Genomic DNA, 19,021 nt, shown 5'->3' on the forward strand with positions numbered 1-19,021 from the left:
ATTTATTTTTTAATTACTTCTAAACAAATTATTTTTGCTTATATTTTAAGTTATTTATTCAATATGACATTTCCTACCAATCACAACAGTACTACATCGTATATTATACTCTTAGATTATATAGATAGAGTATTTCCATACAAATATTACCAGAAAAGCGGGTCAACATTTTCATACAATTTTGGGTTTCATTTATAACTTCTACATTTATTTATTATTTTATAATATTTTTAATGCGGGAAAACTTATTTTGTTTATTAAATAATTAAATAGAGATGCGTCAAGATACATTATGTGCGTAATTACAGTAAGAACACTGATAAAAAAAAGTAATTTTTGTGCAACTTAGCATGCAAACAAGCTGACGACCCACCTGTTGCAAAGTGGTAACCGTTGCCTATAGACATGAGTAGCACCATGGACATAACAGAGTATACTGTTTCGCCCATGATACTCATGCGTTACCATTCGTAAAGACTAAAGTGTTATTCCTCTGTACCCTGTAAATTCACTACCATATCCCACCCTTCAAACCGAAACATAGCTTCTTCACGGTAGAAACACGAATGGGACAGAGGTGCTCAAGCTAACGACTTTTGTACAAAGTCTCCCTTTGGTAAAAGTCAGCTAATTTGACAATTAGCTGACGAAAAGTCGAACTGTCTTTGAGACTCGATGCTCTATCTATATATTCTAAGATTATACCATATTCATTGCAGTACAACACTACAATTCACAAACAATCCCTTCTCCGTACAGTCTATTGATATTGAGGTTTCTTATCTCTGTAACTATGCGTTACTTATCAAATGAATTATTATCACAATGGTCATAATTTATTGTAGAACAAAAATAATTACTATTAACTAACTAATATAGAAAAAAAAAATATCAACAAATATTGAATACAATTTGTTACTAAACACATCACTTGAAAATTCTTTGTTTTTGTATTTATGTTATACCATGATGCCCCACATGGAGTATTACTGTCACTTATGGGCGGAAGCACCTAGATACCAACGTTATATGTTGTATAAAAATAAATAAAATAAATTTAAACTACAGTGAAAAAAAAAAGGTTCTTTATGAATAACAGATATCGTCTCTGTTGTATGAAAAATACTATTTTTCGACACAAATTGTTTGCTACAGAAATACGACTTGTGCCACTCGACGTTCGAAATTGATCTCAAGATAACAATATGAATATACACAAACATATTAATCGCGGATCATCAATCATTATCTAGAGTTTTATTGTATTTTTATTTTTTAATAATATACAAGTACATTGATACACTAGTGTAGAATCGTTGTTGGACATGAACGGACAGTAAAAATGTTAATTCTGTTCTTTGTAATTACTTATGTGACGTTGGTGTTTGGAAAGAATGACGAGTACAAAAAGTGAGTTTGAATAATGAATTATTTACTAATATTTATCCGACTTTAAAAAACAAATAACCAGTACTCGTTTGAAGGTGTCTTCTTCACGTGTCGAGGGCTGCAAGACCACTATCTTTGTACGCTGAAATCTTTGATGTGGCTTACGTAAGACCGCTGCTCGTGGACCCGAAGCACGAAGCGGAATACAAATTAAGCAATTATTTCTGATTTTTTTATACGAATTACTATGGCAAACAAGCTGACAGCCTACCTGATGGAAATTGGTAGCCGTCGCATGTAGACATGAGCGAAGATACGAAAGTATACTGTTTCGCCTATGTTACCCCCATACGTTGACTTATTCCTGAAAACTCGTTTTTTTTCGTGTTTAGTAAGATCTATGTGATCAGTATTCTAAGTTATATTTTTAAAGCCTGCTAAGTTTGACAATTTAGATCTCTCTTACCTCTATCCTAAATCCCTAAATATATAATGACATTACAGAGTATACTGTATTGCCCTTGATACCCTTCATGCGTTGCTATTCGTGAAGACTAAGGTGCATTGCCTCTGTACTGCGTAATTTCACTGTCATATCCCACCTTTCAAACCAAAACACAGTAATGCCTAAATATCTTATAAAATGGGATTGGATCTAAAAGCCACGTCACATCTACTATATATATATATATATATATATATATATATATATATATATATATATATTATTGCGCTTATAAAAAAAGATAAGGTGAGGATGAAATAGGTCAGTAAGCCCATCGTGACGAATTCAACAAGATTCAACAAGAATTGTTCACGTGGAGGTCGACCTAATAAGGCTATTGCTAGAAATGGAGCTATCAAACTCCATTGCTAACAATCCCTTTCCCCCCACTGTATAATATTAGGTATATTATGCATATGCGAGAAGCTGAAGACCGTGCAAAATGGAATAACATAAGAGAGACAACAGACACCTTTCAAGGACACGACCTTCAGTAATGAAGAGGACCAAGAGAGAGAGATGCATATTAGATCTACTTCCATGTGGATAAAGTACATAATACATCTTTTTTACAGTTATAAAGTGTACAGAGTAACTTTTCATGAGCAACAGCAGCAGGATAATTTCACATTGTTAAAAGACGATCTAATTGACTACTGGAGACTGCCCTCTTTGGAGTATGGAATCACTGGTCTCGCGATGGTCCCACCAGCACGTATTGATTGGTTCGAGAACAAACTCCAACAATTGAATATCAACGTAGATGTGCATATAGAAGATTTGTACGGGTAAGTTTGTTCATTTCAAACGATTTCCAAAAGAAGGTTGTACCTTCTTAATTTGGTTGTATTTCCTTTTTATGTTTATTGTCACATAACTCCGTCATTTTTTTATACAACTTAGAATGGCCAACAAGCTGACGACCCACCTGATGGAAAGTGGTAACCGTCGCCTATAGACATGAGCAGTACCATGGACATAACAGAGTATACTGTTTCGCCCATGATAGCCCCCATGCGTTGCCATTCCTGAGGACTCAGGTGTTATCTGTACCCATATCTCATCATTCAAACCGAAACACAGCCATGCAAACACAACTGCTTCACGGTTGAAACACGAATGGAACAAAGATGCTCAAGCAAACGACTTTTGTACAAAGTCTCTCTCTGGTATATGATTTGAAAGATTCTTGGTTTTATCTGAAAGGATATACTTAATTAGATTGGTGTCATAGATATTATATCAAATACGCTACAGTAGTTCAGTTATTAAATCAAAATGACTGATTTTGCCCCAATTGAAGTCGGTTTTTTGTATAATATTGTAGAATTTTGTATTGTCGTGTGGTTCCGATATAGAATAGGCCATCCCTTCCTTTTCCATGAGCGTTGTCAGAGGCAACTAAGGTAGGACGAGGGATGGTCAGTAGCGTCCCTCTTAAAACATCTCCAAAGCCTAACTGCGGTTTTCAATCCACGGACCAAAACCAAACGTGGGAATTACTAGCTAAATCCCTCAAGGGGTAGGCATTAGGGGTAAGTATTCGGCAGTGGACAGTTGAAGGGTGATATGATGAATCTTTCTCTTTATTTATTTTTTCTTTTTAATAACCTCAGTAGTGTAGTAAGTACACCCCCTCATCCAACATTTGTAAGTTCGATCCTCGCACAATACAAGCATTGTGTATTCATAAATATGTTTCTTTGCTTTGGTCGGGGTGTTTACAATATATAATATATATTTACCTGAGGGAGACTTTGTACAAAAGTCGATTGCTTGGGTACCTCTGTCCCTCAGGCGACTAAGGGAGTGCGTAGGATAGGCAGCAGCGTCCCTCTTAAAACACCTCCAAAGTCTAACTGCAGTTGCCAATCAGTCGGCCAAGCGTAGCAATTACTGGCAAAACCCCCCTTGGGAGAGGCTTATGTTCATCAGTGGACAATTAAAGGATGATATGATAATGATGAAAAAACATACAAAATTGTAAAAAAAAATCATCTCACCAAGCTACTAGCAACAAAAATATTATTTAAATAAATTAATGAAGTTCATTTATTTTTTTCAGTTCAGTATTTTTTACTTACATTTACAAATTAGACTTATTACACGAGTAATAATAATGTTTTTATTTACTCGAATTTACATTATAAACTCATTGTAACGGTGATTATGATCGTTATCAGGATTAGTGATGTTATATTTAATATCGTCACAGTTATGGTGTGACCACAGTAACCGAGTCTATCAAGACTGATGTTTACTTACTAATATTATAAATATAATTACGAAAGCGAAAGAAAGTATTTTTCGAGTAATAATAAATGTTTTTATTTATTCAAATTTACATTATAAACTCATTGTAACGGTGATTGTGATCGTTATCAGGATTAGTAGTGTTATATTTAATATCGTCACAGTTATGGTGTGACCACAGTAACCGAGTCTATCAAGACTGATGTTTATTTACTAATATTATAAATATAATTACGAAAGTGAAAGAAAGTATTTTACGAGTAATAATAAATGTTTTTATTTATTCAAATTTACATTATAAACTCATTGTAACGGTGATTGTGATCGTTATCAGGATTAGTAGTGTTATATTTAATATCGTCACAGTTATGACGTGACCACAGTAATCGAATCTATCAAGGCTGATATTTACTTACTAATATTATAATAATAAATGCAAAAGTAAAAGAAATTATTTTACAGGTAATAATAAATGTTTTTATTTATTTGAATTTACATTATAAACTCATTGTAACGGTAATTATGATCGTTATCAGGATTAGTGATGTTATATCGTCATGATATGGCGTGACCACAGTAACCGAATCTATTAGGACTGATAATTGCTTACTAATATTATATATATAAATAAGAAAGAGGGTTTTTTGTTTGTAACCTTATAGTGCCTTAACAACCTAACCAGTTACTATGAAATTTAGTATATACGGACTGTGTGAGATGAAGAAAGATATAGGCTACTTTCATCCATTTATCAAATTATTATGTAATTATTCTGAAAGTAACGTAATATAAAAAATAAAATAGTTTTGCAAATGGCATATGGAATGTATATTTGAACTGGCTGTATACCGCGACTACGCTCGCATATATCAATACATAAAGTATCATACAAACTATGTTAATATATAACTTACTCATGTACTAAATTTCATTCAAATCCATTCAGTCGTTTTTCCGTGAGAAAGTAACAAACATATATCCATCTTTACAAACATTTTCATATATAATGAATTACTGAAAACCCCTGTATTGTTCCCTTCAAAGAATAATACAGACTATAAAGGTTAACAATATGTACACAAACAAAATGAATAACTAATTACATAAACCTAATAACATATTAATAGATTTTTCTTCTGAATTCAGTATAGGTGTATATTTGAAATTGTGTTAATAATATCATGTAAATACATAACAATATTCATGTTATCTGTTGTAAATAAATTACGATAAGTTTATAGTCTAGGATATTATCAAAGGTCTTTTTTTATAAGTGCAATAATAATAATAATATATATATATATATATATATATATATATATATATATATATATATATATATATATATATATATATATATATAATTAATAATAAATATTTTCATATTAATATTAAAATAAAGGATCCTAGAAATTAACTATACAAATATGCTTAAAATTATTTATTTCTGTTATATTTTTGACTAACTTTTACATGCAACTTTTTACGCGTGAATTTTGGAAGTACGAGTAAGCAACCATTTCTCTAAAATACATGTACTTGGCGTACCAAGATACTATTTCCATTCTGTTTATATATATATGTAAGTTTATATATGTATATAAACTTACAGCACATTTCAAGCTAAATCTTTCAGAATAAAGCTGTAATAACAGCATTCAATTTATTAATATAATACAAGAATAAACAAAAAGACAGAGCAAATTACAGAAATAACTTGTTTTATATTTTTTGTTCTTATTATAACCTCCAGTTACGATATTATTACATTAACAAAAAATTATTAAAAATTTAATAAAACTTAAATTGAACAGATTTTATTATAATTTTTTTTATGCAACTTCGAATGGCAAACAAGCTAACGGCCCACCTGGTGGAAAGTGGTAACCGACGCCTATAGATCATAATTTAGATTAACATATAAAGTTTTTATAAATTAAATGCTTAGTTAGCTAGTTATTTATATTTATACAATATATTTATTATTTTCAGATACTTATTTGAAAAGGAGAAAGCATTGTCGAAAAGATTAAGATCGGATAGCGAAAGCACGTTTAATTTCGAAGGATATTATCGCTATGATGAGGTAAATAGTTTTTTTTTAAGACATTGAATAACAAATTGACGATTCAACTCATAAAAAAATATATACAGTAGAGTCTGGAACTAAATAAAAACACAGGTATTCCATATAATCGAAAATCCGGATAATCGAATTCCGGAATTCGAATTGAATTTCGAAGTCAAAACAAAAAAAATTAATTTTAATATGTATTTTTTTATTATGTAAAAAATTTTACACACGTCATTTAGACAACACGATATCAAAAAATTACGAGCTGTTAAGATAATGGTTAACATAATACCTATTTACCCAACTAATACATATTACTATTTCTAAATGTGTAATTAAAGTCATGAAGAATGAGTCTGAATAATCGAATATTCGGATAATCGATGTTCGAATAATCGAGTCTATACTATACAACAATTTGGGTACCATGGCAAGGTATTAAGAAAAGTATTAAGTATGAATGTGGATAACTGTAAGAACAGAGGAAGACCCAAAAAGACTTGGATGGACTGTGTTAAAGATAATATGACTAAAATTGGAGTGAATGCGAAAATAACTGCGAATAGAGACGAATGAAAAAAAAAACATGTCTACCCAAAGTTATAATTAAGATAAGATGAAGAGACAATGATGAATTTTGGGACCAATAAGTAGGTTCTAACAAATTGATATTAAGACTCGCGGTAATCTTTACTGATACTCCAAATTTGAAAGGGAATTTGTTTGTTTGTTATCACTTAGTCTCAACCGCTCAATCAATCGTGATAGAATTTATCATATATGCAGTATATATGTATATATTATGTTTATCAAACAATATATCTCGATTACACGAATAAAGTCAACAGTAAATACTAGTTATAAACACATACCAATAAGTGTTATTTAAGTAATCATACTAATAAAATAAAATAGACTTCTTTACAAGCTTCGGAATGCTGTTATCTAATCGCTTGATCCACCAGCTAGACAACTAGCGTTATGAAAGAACATGTAATGTATATACAGGGTGAAATAGAAGTTGCTATCGGTATATGGAACTAGGAATTTGCCCATGATATATAACATATTAGGGGCAGAAATTTTGTGAATCAAAAACACAAAAATTTTGGGTCTCTCATACTAACTTAAGGGTTGAACAAGAATACATGACAAAAAATGCTAAACCTTAATACTAATATATGCCATATTAGTTTTTTTTTTTTTACAACACAGGGGGCAAACGAGCATGCGGCTTACCTGATGGTAAGTGACTACCGCCGCCCATGGTCACCCACAACACCTACGGCATTGCAGGTGTGCTGCTAGCCTTTTAAAAAGGAATATACTCTTTTCTTGAAGGTTATGTTGTCGTATCGGTTCGGAAATATTGCTGCTGGAAGTTGATTCCAAAGAATGGTTGTACGTGGGAGAAAGTGAAAGTGAGTTTAGCATTTTTTGTCATTTATTTGGTAAAGATATTTAGATTAGCTGATAGAACGCGCCATTCAAAAGTTACAACCTGTAAAACTAAACCATCAAACCGACTTTGATAAATTTCTATAGAACCAATCTATAAATGTATGCTTTTAGATAAAAAAATATTTTTTCCAAATCGGTTTCACAACTGACTACATTATGAGGTGACAAACATAAAAAATACAAACTAATTGAGAAACTCTATCTTTTTGATGTCTAACCAAAATCCAACCAGGAATTTATTTTGCACAAATTATTTTAAGTACCTACCTCTGCGGTGTAAAGGCGTCAATTATATAGATATAAAATTAATACATTTTAAATTTATTATATATAATAATTTATCCTTTGTTCCTACAGAAGAAATCGATTGAAAAAACGAATTCTTAGTTGAAACCATTCGATGTGAAAAACCCTACACATGATGTACCATCGTTGAAAAGTTAACGTTGCAGACAACTACAATAATTTACAATACTAATAAGGTATATCTTATTTATTTTCAGATACTGAAATATTTATATACATTAAAAGAATCGTACGCTGATTCAACTGAAGTTTCTTTAGAAATCATAGAGTATGGTTCAACAGAACAAAATAGACCTTTAGTATATTTGAAAATAAAGTCAAGAAATGATAATTCTGAAGATACAAAACCGCTAGTAGTCATAGAAGCTGCAATAAATCCAAGAGAATGGATAACTGTACCTGCCGCTATAAACATTGCAAGCAAACTATTAGAGAGTGATCAACGAAGATTTTTGAATGATTTTGAATGGATAATAATACCGGTTGTCAATCCCGATGGATACGAATATACGCATACAAATGTGAGTAGAAACAATTTAGTAAATATATAATCGAATCAAAAATATAAATGTGAAATGTGAACCAAGTTCTATATTACGAATATGTGTCGTTTCGACTCCGCCGAAAACAGAATTGATACCTATATAGATGCAAAGTTCTGTGTAGAAAATCTTAAAATTTACAAGTTACATGAACGTGCAATGTTATAAAATGAATCTATATATTTTCTTATTTCATGATACCAGTATCATATTTGCTACTTAACAGATATTATAAATTTATAAATATTAACAGACAATTATTTATCTAATGCATTTATTTCACTTGGGACAGTTCAGTTTTTGTACACATAGATATAGAAATAATTTCCTAATTGGCGAAGGTTATTTCATGTGCAAAATAATATCTCCACAAAAATCGAATGCGGTCGTAATTTTTTTTTTGTAACTTAGTATGGCAAAAAAGCTAACGGCCCACCTGATGAAAAATGGTAACCATCGCCTATAGATATCAGCGGCGCCATGGACATGACAAAGTATACTGTTTCGCACAAGAAACCCCCCATGTGTTGCCATTCCTGAGGACTCAGGTGTTATTCCTCTATACCATGTAAATTCACTGCCATATTCCACCCTTCAAACCGAAACACAGCCATTCAAATACAATTGTTTCACGGTAAAAACACGAATGGGACAGAGGTGCTCAAGGAAGAGACATTTATACAAAGTCTCCCTCTGGTAAATATACATATGCCCTCACATAAGAACAAATAACAATATGTCTTGTAATTCTTTTATACTGTAACTGTTCAACCATCACGATTTTGATTCATACCGACCAATTTTTTACTTTTACAAATAACTGCTTCAGAAATGCCGGAGTTCCCGGAGATTCCCAATCGATTGCAAAAAGATTTATGAAAATCGGTTCAGAATTGGTAAATTAATCGTGTAATATATTTGCACAAAAAATGTATAAATGAATGAGAATCACTTTCTTTTGTATGGAACTTAAAAACCATTTGCGAACATGTTTTCAAGTTTGTTAAAATGTGATAATTGAATTGTCATTAGAGGAGGGGAGAATGGTAAAGGAAATTACGCTAACTTAATGAGACCTAATAAGACGGTTGAGAAGGCATAAATAAAAGATATACCTGTTTATCCGCATTATTTATTGCATTTGTTTTGCCTCTATCATCCAATCCACTTAAGGATACTAATTTTATATAATTGCTTCTAGCTAAGGTTCTGGATGAAAAATAGAACTACGAGGAATCTTGGTGCTCTTGACTTTATGTGCCCTGGTGTGAATATAAACAGAAATTTTGATATTGAATGGCGAACATCTGGAACCAGTACAAGTGCATGCAGCCATCTCTATGGAGGACTGGAATCTTTTTCAGAACCAGAAAGCCAAATGTTGCAGTCTATAATAGACGAATATGGCTCAAGAATTCGTCTTTACGTATCACTTCAGAATAACGGAGGATTTCTTTCTTATCCTTGGTATTATGAAAGAGCTGCTACTGGTTTATTCAGATCTCATCACTTATTGGGTCTTGAAATTGTTAATTCAATGAATGGTGATTATAAATTAGGTGTGGCTTCCATAAATCTCGATCCAGCTTCTGGTACGAGTAGCGATTATGCTAGAAGCAAAGCAATCAACTATGCATACAACATAGATATAATACAAGACAAAGAAAACGGTGTTGAAATACCAGCAGAAGATATTGTATATATCGTCGATGATGTATGGACAGCTGTTTCAGTTGCTGCTGACAATGTGTTAGAAAAATAAAAGAATTTTCTCCAAGAAGTGTTTTCTTAACAATTGTTGGGTGACACTAACCTAACTGATATTGCCAATCTAATTCATGAGTTGAACTTTTTAATGTAATCTTTATGTAAAATAGTAGAGAAAAGAACCGTAAATTTAAGTCCGATTATTTTTCTAATGATGTGTTTTTAACATTGTATGAAAAATTTAAATAATTTATAGGAACACGATAGATTTTAGTTAAAATATTATAGGGATATTTAGGGATTATCAAAGATTAGCTATATAAGATTCTTATGGGATAACTCCGCCATTACATATATACCTACTTGTAAGTAGACTTACATACAAATCTTTTTAATCTATTTAATGTATAGTATACACGATTATTATATTATATCAGCCGTTATCTGTCCACTGCTGAACGTAAGCCTTCTCCATAAGGAGAGTTTTGTTAGTAGTTGCCAAGCTTAGCAAGCATATTAACAACCGCAATTATACTTTTGGATGTTTTATGGAGAACGCTGCTGCTCATTCCTCCATATTTAGGTTCCCTTAGTTGCCTCTTACGATACCCATGGGAAAGGAAGGAGTGGACCTTTCTATACCGAGACCACACAGAACGGTACATAATTAGCAATATAGAAATTAGGAAAAATCAGGGTACTTCTATCATCTATAACTTTATTAAAAAGTGTATACTCTTTCGAACAGAAATGACCAAAAATTGTTCAAAATCATTGTTCTTTCACAAACTCCACATCTGCTAAATGTAGTGACAAAACTATACAATATAGTGTTGTCCCGGCATTGAATAGGTCAGCCCTTCTTTTCCCGTGGGTATCATAACAGGCGACTAAGGGAGGACGAGGGATGGGCAACAACATCTTAAAACATCCCTAAAGCCTAACTGCGATTGCCAATACGCTTGCTAAACGGGGCAACTACTGGCAAAATCCCCCAAGAGGGTTATATTTAGCAGGGGACAGTTAAAAGCTGATATGATGATAATAATGATGATAAATACAATATAATGCAATACAGTACAGTGCAGTGCAATACTAATAACATGTAGAAGGCATCACAGCTTGATATGTATACTATAAATTGTATAGTATTATTATTACATATTCGGTACAAAATATTTGATATTTTGGAGGAACTTGTTTTCTATTTTGTAGAATACGATTGAAAATATTTTTTTATATATATATATATAGTTTTATCTTTTATATATTTATATAACATTTTAAGTATTTCTATTTATATTATGCGTTTGCTTTTAATGAATTACTCAAGCTGTGCACATCATGTAATTGGATTATAACCTAGCCTTAAGTTCTTTATGGTTGTAATCTGTTTTATGTGGCAATAAAATAAAAATAAAAAAATAGTCGACCGAATAAATGAAAGGCGTTAACACTCAGTATAATTTTCTCGCACCAAAATCTGAGTTGAAGACAATAATGTTGTGGGATTCAATCAAATCACTTCCGAATCGAAAATTGATCAGTGTCCACCCCCGGCAAAGGGGGAATCTAATTTTAAAACACCCTCAGAACGAGAGCGGCCGCAAGATTTAATATACCGAGATAAAACTCGCAACTTGAATGCTCTTTATGAAAGCAACTTTACTTTTTCAGCTCATTTGGAACGGTGTCAATTTATTGAACGATTTCGATTCCAATTAGAGGAGTGTATTATTTTGTAATTTCAATGATGATTCTGATATAACAAACTACCTAATAATACTGATTTCTGTTTAAAATGATTTAATAGCAAATTATTCAAATGGCTGACTAATACTCGTAAATGTTTTTAGCCCATTATGAATACATAATTTCATGAAATTAATGATATAAAAATATTAAATTGTATATTGAGATGAAATACACATTTTTTGGATAATCGTTATCGTATGTCATAATCCAATCGCAAGTCCCAATCGATTTCTCTTTGTAATGTTTTTTTTTTAAATTAATGATTTTACAATTGTAATTTAAAAATATTGTAAATTTAACAAAATTGTAACTCCAAACCTTAATAATGCATTAATTAATTGCATGGCTGTGTTTCGGTTTGAAGGGTGGGACATGGCGTGAATTTACTGGGTACGGAGGAATAGGATATAGCGTGAATTTACTGGGTACGGAGGAATAACACCTGAGTCCTCGGGAATGGCAACGCATGGGGTATCATGGGCGAAACAGTATACTCTGTTATGTCCATGGTACTGCTCATGTCTATAGGCGACGGTTACCACTTTCCATCAGGTGGGCCGTCAGCTTGTATGCCATTCTCAGTTGTATATAAAAAAAATAAAAAAATCTTAATCCTATACACTAAATATCATCAAGTTTCATTTATTTATTGTAAAAGAAGCGAGGAATTTCGTTTAATACGGAGCGTGCCCGGAGGAAAATCTTTTGTTGCAAATTTGAATGTATGAGTACTTCCAGATGCTGGAGTCACATAATTATTGTACATTATATTATTTGCAATCGTCTTATCTTACAAATATAATAAAATTGCAACTAAACGACGTTTGTACGTGAGAGATATTTAAGAAGAAATAATATGGGTGGTCTTGGTAAGGGTAATGCCAAAACAATTTTTTTTTTTTAAATTCACATCAACATCTGTGTTTATCTGTTTGTTTGTTTCAGCATAACGCAAACTACAGCATCAAATTAGATGCAGCTTTCCCAGTTGTATTCCTGAAGGTCAAGTTGGGCCTTAGAAAACTAAACTATTATTAGACCTAAAATTTTGATACACCATCTAGAATGATCTGTTACATTGACTTATCTACTTTTGAAATCCACGGGAATGAAATAACGAACAAGAAGCTTAGTTGTTTTTTATATATTAATTTTTTAAAGATGAAATAACATTTGCTTCACGTTTACTATTTCCGAACCAGTACGACATCATAACGTTCAAGAAAAGAGCATATTCCTTTTTTAAAAGGCCGGCAGCACACCTGCAATGACTCTGGTGGTGCGCGTGATCATTGGCGGCGGTAATCACTTACCATCAGGTGAGCCGCATGCTCGTTTGCCCCTATGTTATAAAAAAAGGGACCATTTTATATTTTCTATTCGTATATAACTTATCAAAAGTAACGTTCCAGTTTAAATATATTAACTGCAAACTCAATTGGATAATGTATAAGAATTTGTAGTTTCCTTTAGGCTTGACATATTCGTTCGAACTCTCTGAACGTGTTCTCGCTGCATTTCTAGAATGTTCCACGAAGGATAGAGTTGCGACAGGTATCGATAAAATGTTTTTAATTTATATATATATATAAATTAAAAACATTTTATCTATATATATATATATATATATATATATATATATATATATATATATATATATATATATATTTTGTTTTTATATTTTTAGAAAATAAGAATCCTAAGGTTGACTGGGAGAGAATGCTTTTAGCATTAAATCCGCAGAGACAGAGAGAGAACAGTTTATTATATTGTTACTTTTTATAAAATTTTAAAGTATATTTAACTATATATACTTATTGGGCATATGGTCCCGGCATAGAATAGACCACCTCTTCCTTTCCCGTGGATGTCGTAAGAGACAACTTAGAAAACTTATGGTATAAGGATTGGCGGAATGCCAACCAGCCTGATAAGCATGGCGGGGGGAAAGAGATTGTTAGCAATGGATTTTAACAGCTAGCAATATATATTGCTAGCAATATATATATATACTATATCAAGTCGACCTCCACGTGGTTCCCCCTGGAAACCATCGTGGATAATTCTTGTTGAATTCGTCACGATGGGCTAACTGACTTCATCTTTACATATCATCTCTCACTGATGCTCTGCCAGTGTATACCGATAGCACAGATTGGGTTACATTGTCATTCATTAAAAAAAAAAAGATAAGCATGGCAAACCCCCCTTACAGGGGAAACCTATATTCAGCAGTGGATAGTTAGGGACTGATATAATTTTAATAAAATCCTATTTCGTTATTATTATTTTTTTTATACCACTGAGGTGGCAAACAAGCATACCCACCTGATGGTAAGTGGTTACCGTAGCTTATGAACACCTGCAATACCAGAGGTATTACGCGTGCGTTGCCGACCCTGAAGAAACCTCTTTACCCCCCTTTTGAAGAACCCCATGCTGTAGTCTCTATTAATCGACAATCACAAATTCCAATAATATCCAATCGATATTTCAAATACCTATCGATAGTACAACACCACTGCTACCCAGCGGACAGTGTCACGTCTTAGCTAGAGGCAATATTTTCCACTGAACGAACCCCTCCGAACCCCCTTACCCCACCGATACCCGACACGCGACGGCATCCAACGAATTCTTTACTTATTGCTTACCTGAACAGGGCAAACAATGCTAGATTTTCTTACAGTGATGTCTATTTTCCCCTCAGACTTTACTGTGATCCCTAAATACTTTATCATGAAATACGGTTCTTTTATTTTTATTTTACTGAACTAGATGATATCCTGCGGAAGTCACTGGTTATTTAATTAGAATAATTTTGTTTAATTAGTGGTAAATATAATCTCATCATTTGTAAACTAGTAAATAACTCTAAAGTTTCATCCCAATCTTCTGGACGAGTGGCGGTCTTCCACCGTGCGTTTTTCAAGGCACTTTCTTCCACGCACAATCATTCTTTGGAATCAACTTCCAGCAGCAGTATTTCCGAACCGATACGACAACATAACCTTCAAGAAAAGAGTATATTCCTTTTTAAAAGGCCGACAGCACACCTGCAATGTCGCTGGTGTTGTGGGTGATCATGGGCGGCGGTAGTCACCATCAGGTGAGCCGCATGCTCGTTTGCCCCCTGCGTTGTAAAAAAAAACATTTTTAAACATTTCCGAACACAATATTCTTCTACCCTCCTTACCTATCCATATTCCCTATCAAATCTGGGATCACATTGGAGGGTAGATGGACAAAATCAGTCTATAATCCAACTGCGCGTCGAGCTGGTCAAGTTCCGCCAAAATCACGAAAAATCTCCGCCAGTTGCGAATTATTCAATCGGCCACGATCTCCGCGCAACATACAGTGGTACTTAAGCAAAATCAACAAAAGTGTTAGATATTTAGAAGAGAGAACGAGAACGCGTACAAAAGACCTACACGCGGGGACTAAGTGAACCAGGTTTGTCATTTACCCTTCTTTTTATCCAACAATTAGTATATGTGTGACTGCCAACAGCCGAAGGTTTTTTTTTAATGGTTGATAATGGAATGGTAACCCCGCCCGCACTATCGGTGTACACTGGCGGGGCACCAGTGAAGGATGATAGATGAGGATGAAGCAGGTCAGTTAGCCCATTGTGACGAATTCAACAAGAATTGTTCACGATGATTTCCAGGGGGAACCACGTGGAGGTCGACCTGATAGTGTATTGCTAACAATGGGTTCATTAGACCCCATTACTAACAATCCCTTCCCCCCAACAGCCGAAGGTTGACACCACTATCACTACCAGGATTGATCTACCACAACCTTTCATATTAGCTATCAATCGCCCACTGCCATTTTGTTCACGCACGTTTCGCGACATGTGATTGGCCTAAACAAGGCATCTTCAGTCAAATTATTAAATCGTTGCTCGGGTCCTAACGTTAACCATTCGGGGTCCAAACTGCGAAAATAATCCTGTGTTTATATCAACATTGCTCTTATCGAATATTTTTTTCTGTACAACTTAACAAAGTAACTGATGGACCCCACTTGAAATTCATCAATGTAAATTATTAATTTAAACATCATTCGGATCAATATTATTGATAATGATTGATGATAATAATGATTTCCTTGAGTCTCGGAGGTTTTTTATTTATTTTTTAAATTGTTTTTCTTTTAAAACCCTAATAACAAGTATATACTCGTAGATATTTTTTAATGATTTCTTATTTAATCTTACTTATATAATAAAATTGTAAATAAAAACTAGAGGGAGACTTTGTACAAAAGTCGATTGCTTGGGTACCTCTGTCTCATTCGTGTTTCAACCGTAAAGCAGTTGTGTTTGCATAGCTGTGTTTCGGTTTGAAGGGTGGGATATGGCGTGAATTTACTGGGTACGGAGGAATAACACCTGAGTCCTCAGGAATGGCAACGCATGGGGGGTATCATGGGCGAAACAGTATACTCTGTTATGTCCATGGTACTGCTCATGTCTATAGGCGACGGTTACCACTTTCCATCAGGTGGGCCGTCAGCTTGTTTGCCATTCTAAGTTATATAAAAAAAGAAAAAGTAAATAGATGTGAAATATTAAAAAATAATAAGAGCAATAAGAACTAAAACAATTTTTTTTTCAATCTCTCCATCATTCTGTCTGTTTGTATGCACTTTACAGTTGTATTCCTAAAATTAAAATTTGGTATTTGTTTTATTTTAATATACCATTTTTTTTGATGGGTGAAAATTATATGGTAACCCCACCTGCGCTAACGGGATACGCTGGCGGAGCACCTGTGAAGGGTGATAGATGAGAATGAAAACAGGCCAGTTAGCCCATCATGATGAATTCATCAGGAATTAACCATGATAGTTTCCAGGGAGAACCGCGGGGAGGTCGACCTGGTTGGGTATATTGCTAGCAATGGGATTCTCAGTTTTCATTACTAACAATCCCTTTCCCCCCCAATATACCATTTAGCAGTGGCCAACTTCATTGGTTTTCTTACGGAAAGTCTGCACGTATGAAGTGTCGTACAAAATGCAATTTTTAATTACCTACGATTAAAATGTATTCCAAAAGAAACTGTAAAACAAGTCCTGTTCAACAGTATAACTTTTTCATTCAGGATTTAGCGACATCGTATCATTACGGGCTTTTTGCTCGTGCTAAGTTAATTGGACGTTCGTCTGAATATACTTTAATAATGAACAACTAAATAGCCTATTAGTTGTAATAGAGCCTATCTAGGTTCAGTCTGTATGGATTAAAGATATTAGAAGGGAACGTTGATGATATTATTTTCACGAAAATGTACATTATATTAATAGATATACAAAAATGCTCCTAGAATTCGTGACGTTAAATTACCAGAGGGAGATTTTGTACAAAAGTCGATTGCTTGGGTACCTCTGTCCCATTCGTGTTTCTACCGTGAAGTAGTTGTGTTCGCATGGCTGTGTTTCGGATTAAAGGGTTGGGATATGGCGTGAATTTACAGGGTACAGAGGAATAACACCAAAGTCCTCAGGAATGGCAACCCATGAGGGGTATCATGGGCGAAACAGTATACTCTGTTATGTCTATGGTACTGCTCGTGTCTATAGGCGACGGTTATCACTTTCTATCACGTGGGCCGTCAGCTTGTTTTCTATTCTAAGTCATATAAAAAAAATATTTATTTAACTATTTGTTGCACCAAAAACATAAAAACAAACAATTTAACTGAAATACAGCAGCATGGAGTACATACTAAAATATGCATATAAAGGTACAAAAGGCGGTCTTATCGCTAGGCCAAATTACAGGCCAAAACGCAAGTCTAGACTTGCCCCTTAGTTTTATACTTTCAACAAGTATGCTCATAGTAAGGTCTATATATATATATATATTTACTAGCGATCTGCCCCGGCTTCGCACGGGTGCAATATTTGCTTGTGAAACTTTTAAACTGTTCAACACATTTTAATAAGGCTGGTATTTTGGCGTGTCTGAAAATACTACACCAATATTCTTTAAGATTGTAAAAAGAATGGCTTGTAACATTTATTTTACTTTCAACATAAAAAGAATCTTTTTGATATTAAACCGTTCAGGTAATGCACACTATATTATAGATTGTTTGCCGACTTCGATTACATTTATTACGATTAATTATTGAAAATATATAATTACCAAAATAGAAAGTAGGCTACAGCAGTCAGAGATAATATATTTTTCTCACAGTGAAAGAATTACCAGAGGGAGACTTTGTACAAAAGTCGAATGCTTGGGTACCTCTATCCCATGCGTGTTTCTACCGTGAAGCAGTTGTGTTTGCATGGTTGTGTTTCGGTTTGAAGGGTGGGATACGGCGTGAATTTATAGGGTACAGAGGAATAACACCAGAGTCCTCAGGAATGGCAGCCCATGAGGGGTATCATGGGCGAAACAGTATACTCTGTTATGTCCATGGTACTGCTCATGTCTATAGGCGACGGTTACCACTTTCCATCAGGTGGGCCGTCAGCTTGTTTATCATTCTAAGTCGTATAAAAATAAAAATAAAAAAATTTTCAAAACCGGAACAATAGTAACGGAGATTACACCGAACATCAAAACTCACAAAGTTTACCTCTTTATAATATTAGTATAAATATAAATGAGAAGTCATTGTTCAATACTGGGCAACAATTAACGGGTGATGTGATAACGTGAAGTGGTTGTTTGCATGGCTGTTTCAGTTTGAGGAGTGGAATATAGCAGTGAAATTACAGAATACTGAGTTAAAATTTTATTCCTCAGGAATAGCAATACATGAGCATGCATCATAGGCGATGCAGTATAATTCAGTTATGTCCATGGTACTGATCATGTCTATAATTGACGGGTACCACTTTCCATCAATTGGGCTATCAGTTTGTTTGCCATTCTAAATTCCATAAAAAAAATATACGGTGTTACCTGTGATTATCTATATCTGTGATTATATAAATTCCCTTTTAAATCACAGATATATTATATATATCTGTGATTTAAAAGGGAAGAACTTGAACTCTGAT

At 33.5% G+C, this 19,021-nt stretch overlaps 1 protein-coding gene across 1 annotated transcript; it reads left to right on the plus strand.

The window, feature by feature from the left end:
• Nucleotides 1-1,268: 1,268 nt before the first annotated feature.
• Nucleotides 1,269-10,310, plus strand: LOC113513689 (carboxypeptidase B-like). The gene is made up of 5 exons (XM_052893845.1): nucleotides 1,269-1,410; nucleotides 2,470-2,682; nucleotides 6,140-6,233; nucleotides 8,186-8,509; nucleotides 9,732-10,310. The coding sequence occupies exons 1-5, from the start codon at nucleotides 1,343-1,345 to the stop codon at nucleotides 10,290-10,292; spliced, it is 1,260 nt and encodes a 419-aa protein (XP_052749805.1). The 5' UTR covers nucleotides 1,269-1,342; the 3' UTR covers nucleotides 10,293-10,310.
• Nucleotides 10,311-19,021: the final 8,711 nt, after the last annotated feature.

Source organism: Galleria mellonella, unplaced genomic scaffold, assembly GCF_026898425.1.
Source record: "Galleria mellonella isolate WM207_F2 unplaced genomic scaffold, CSIRO_AGI_GalMel_v1 utg184, whole genome shotgun sequence".
Taxonomy (NCBI): Eukaryota; Metazoa; Arthropoda; class Insecta; order Lepidoptera; family Pyralidae; genus Galleria; species Galleria mellonella.

Bases quoted from the DNA above. Each gene is read 5' to 3' on its own strand.
- LOC113513689 (XM_052893845.1), top strand. From the start codon at position 1,343: ATGTTAATTCTGTTCTTTGTAATTACTTATGTGACGTTGGTGTTTGGA. The intron at 1,411-2,469 runs GTGAGTTTGAAT...TCTTTTTTACAG, and splicing joins AAGAATGACGAGTACAAAAA to TTATAAAGTGTACAGAGTAA. The intron at 8,510-9,731 runs GTGAGTAGAAAC...AATTGCTTCTAG, and splicing joins ACGAATATACGCATACAAAT to CTAAGGTTCTGGATGAAAAA.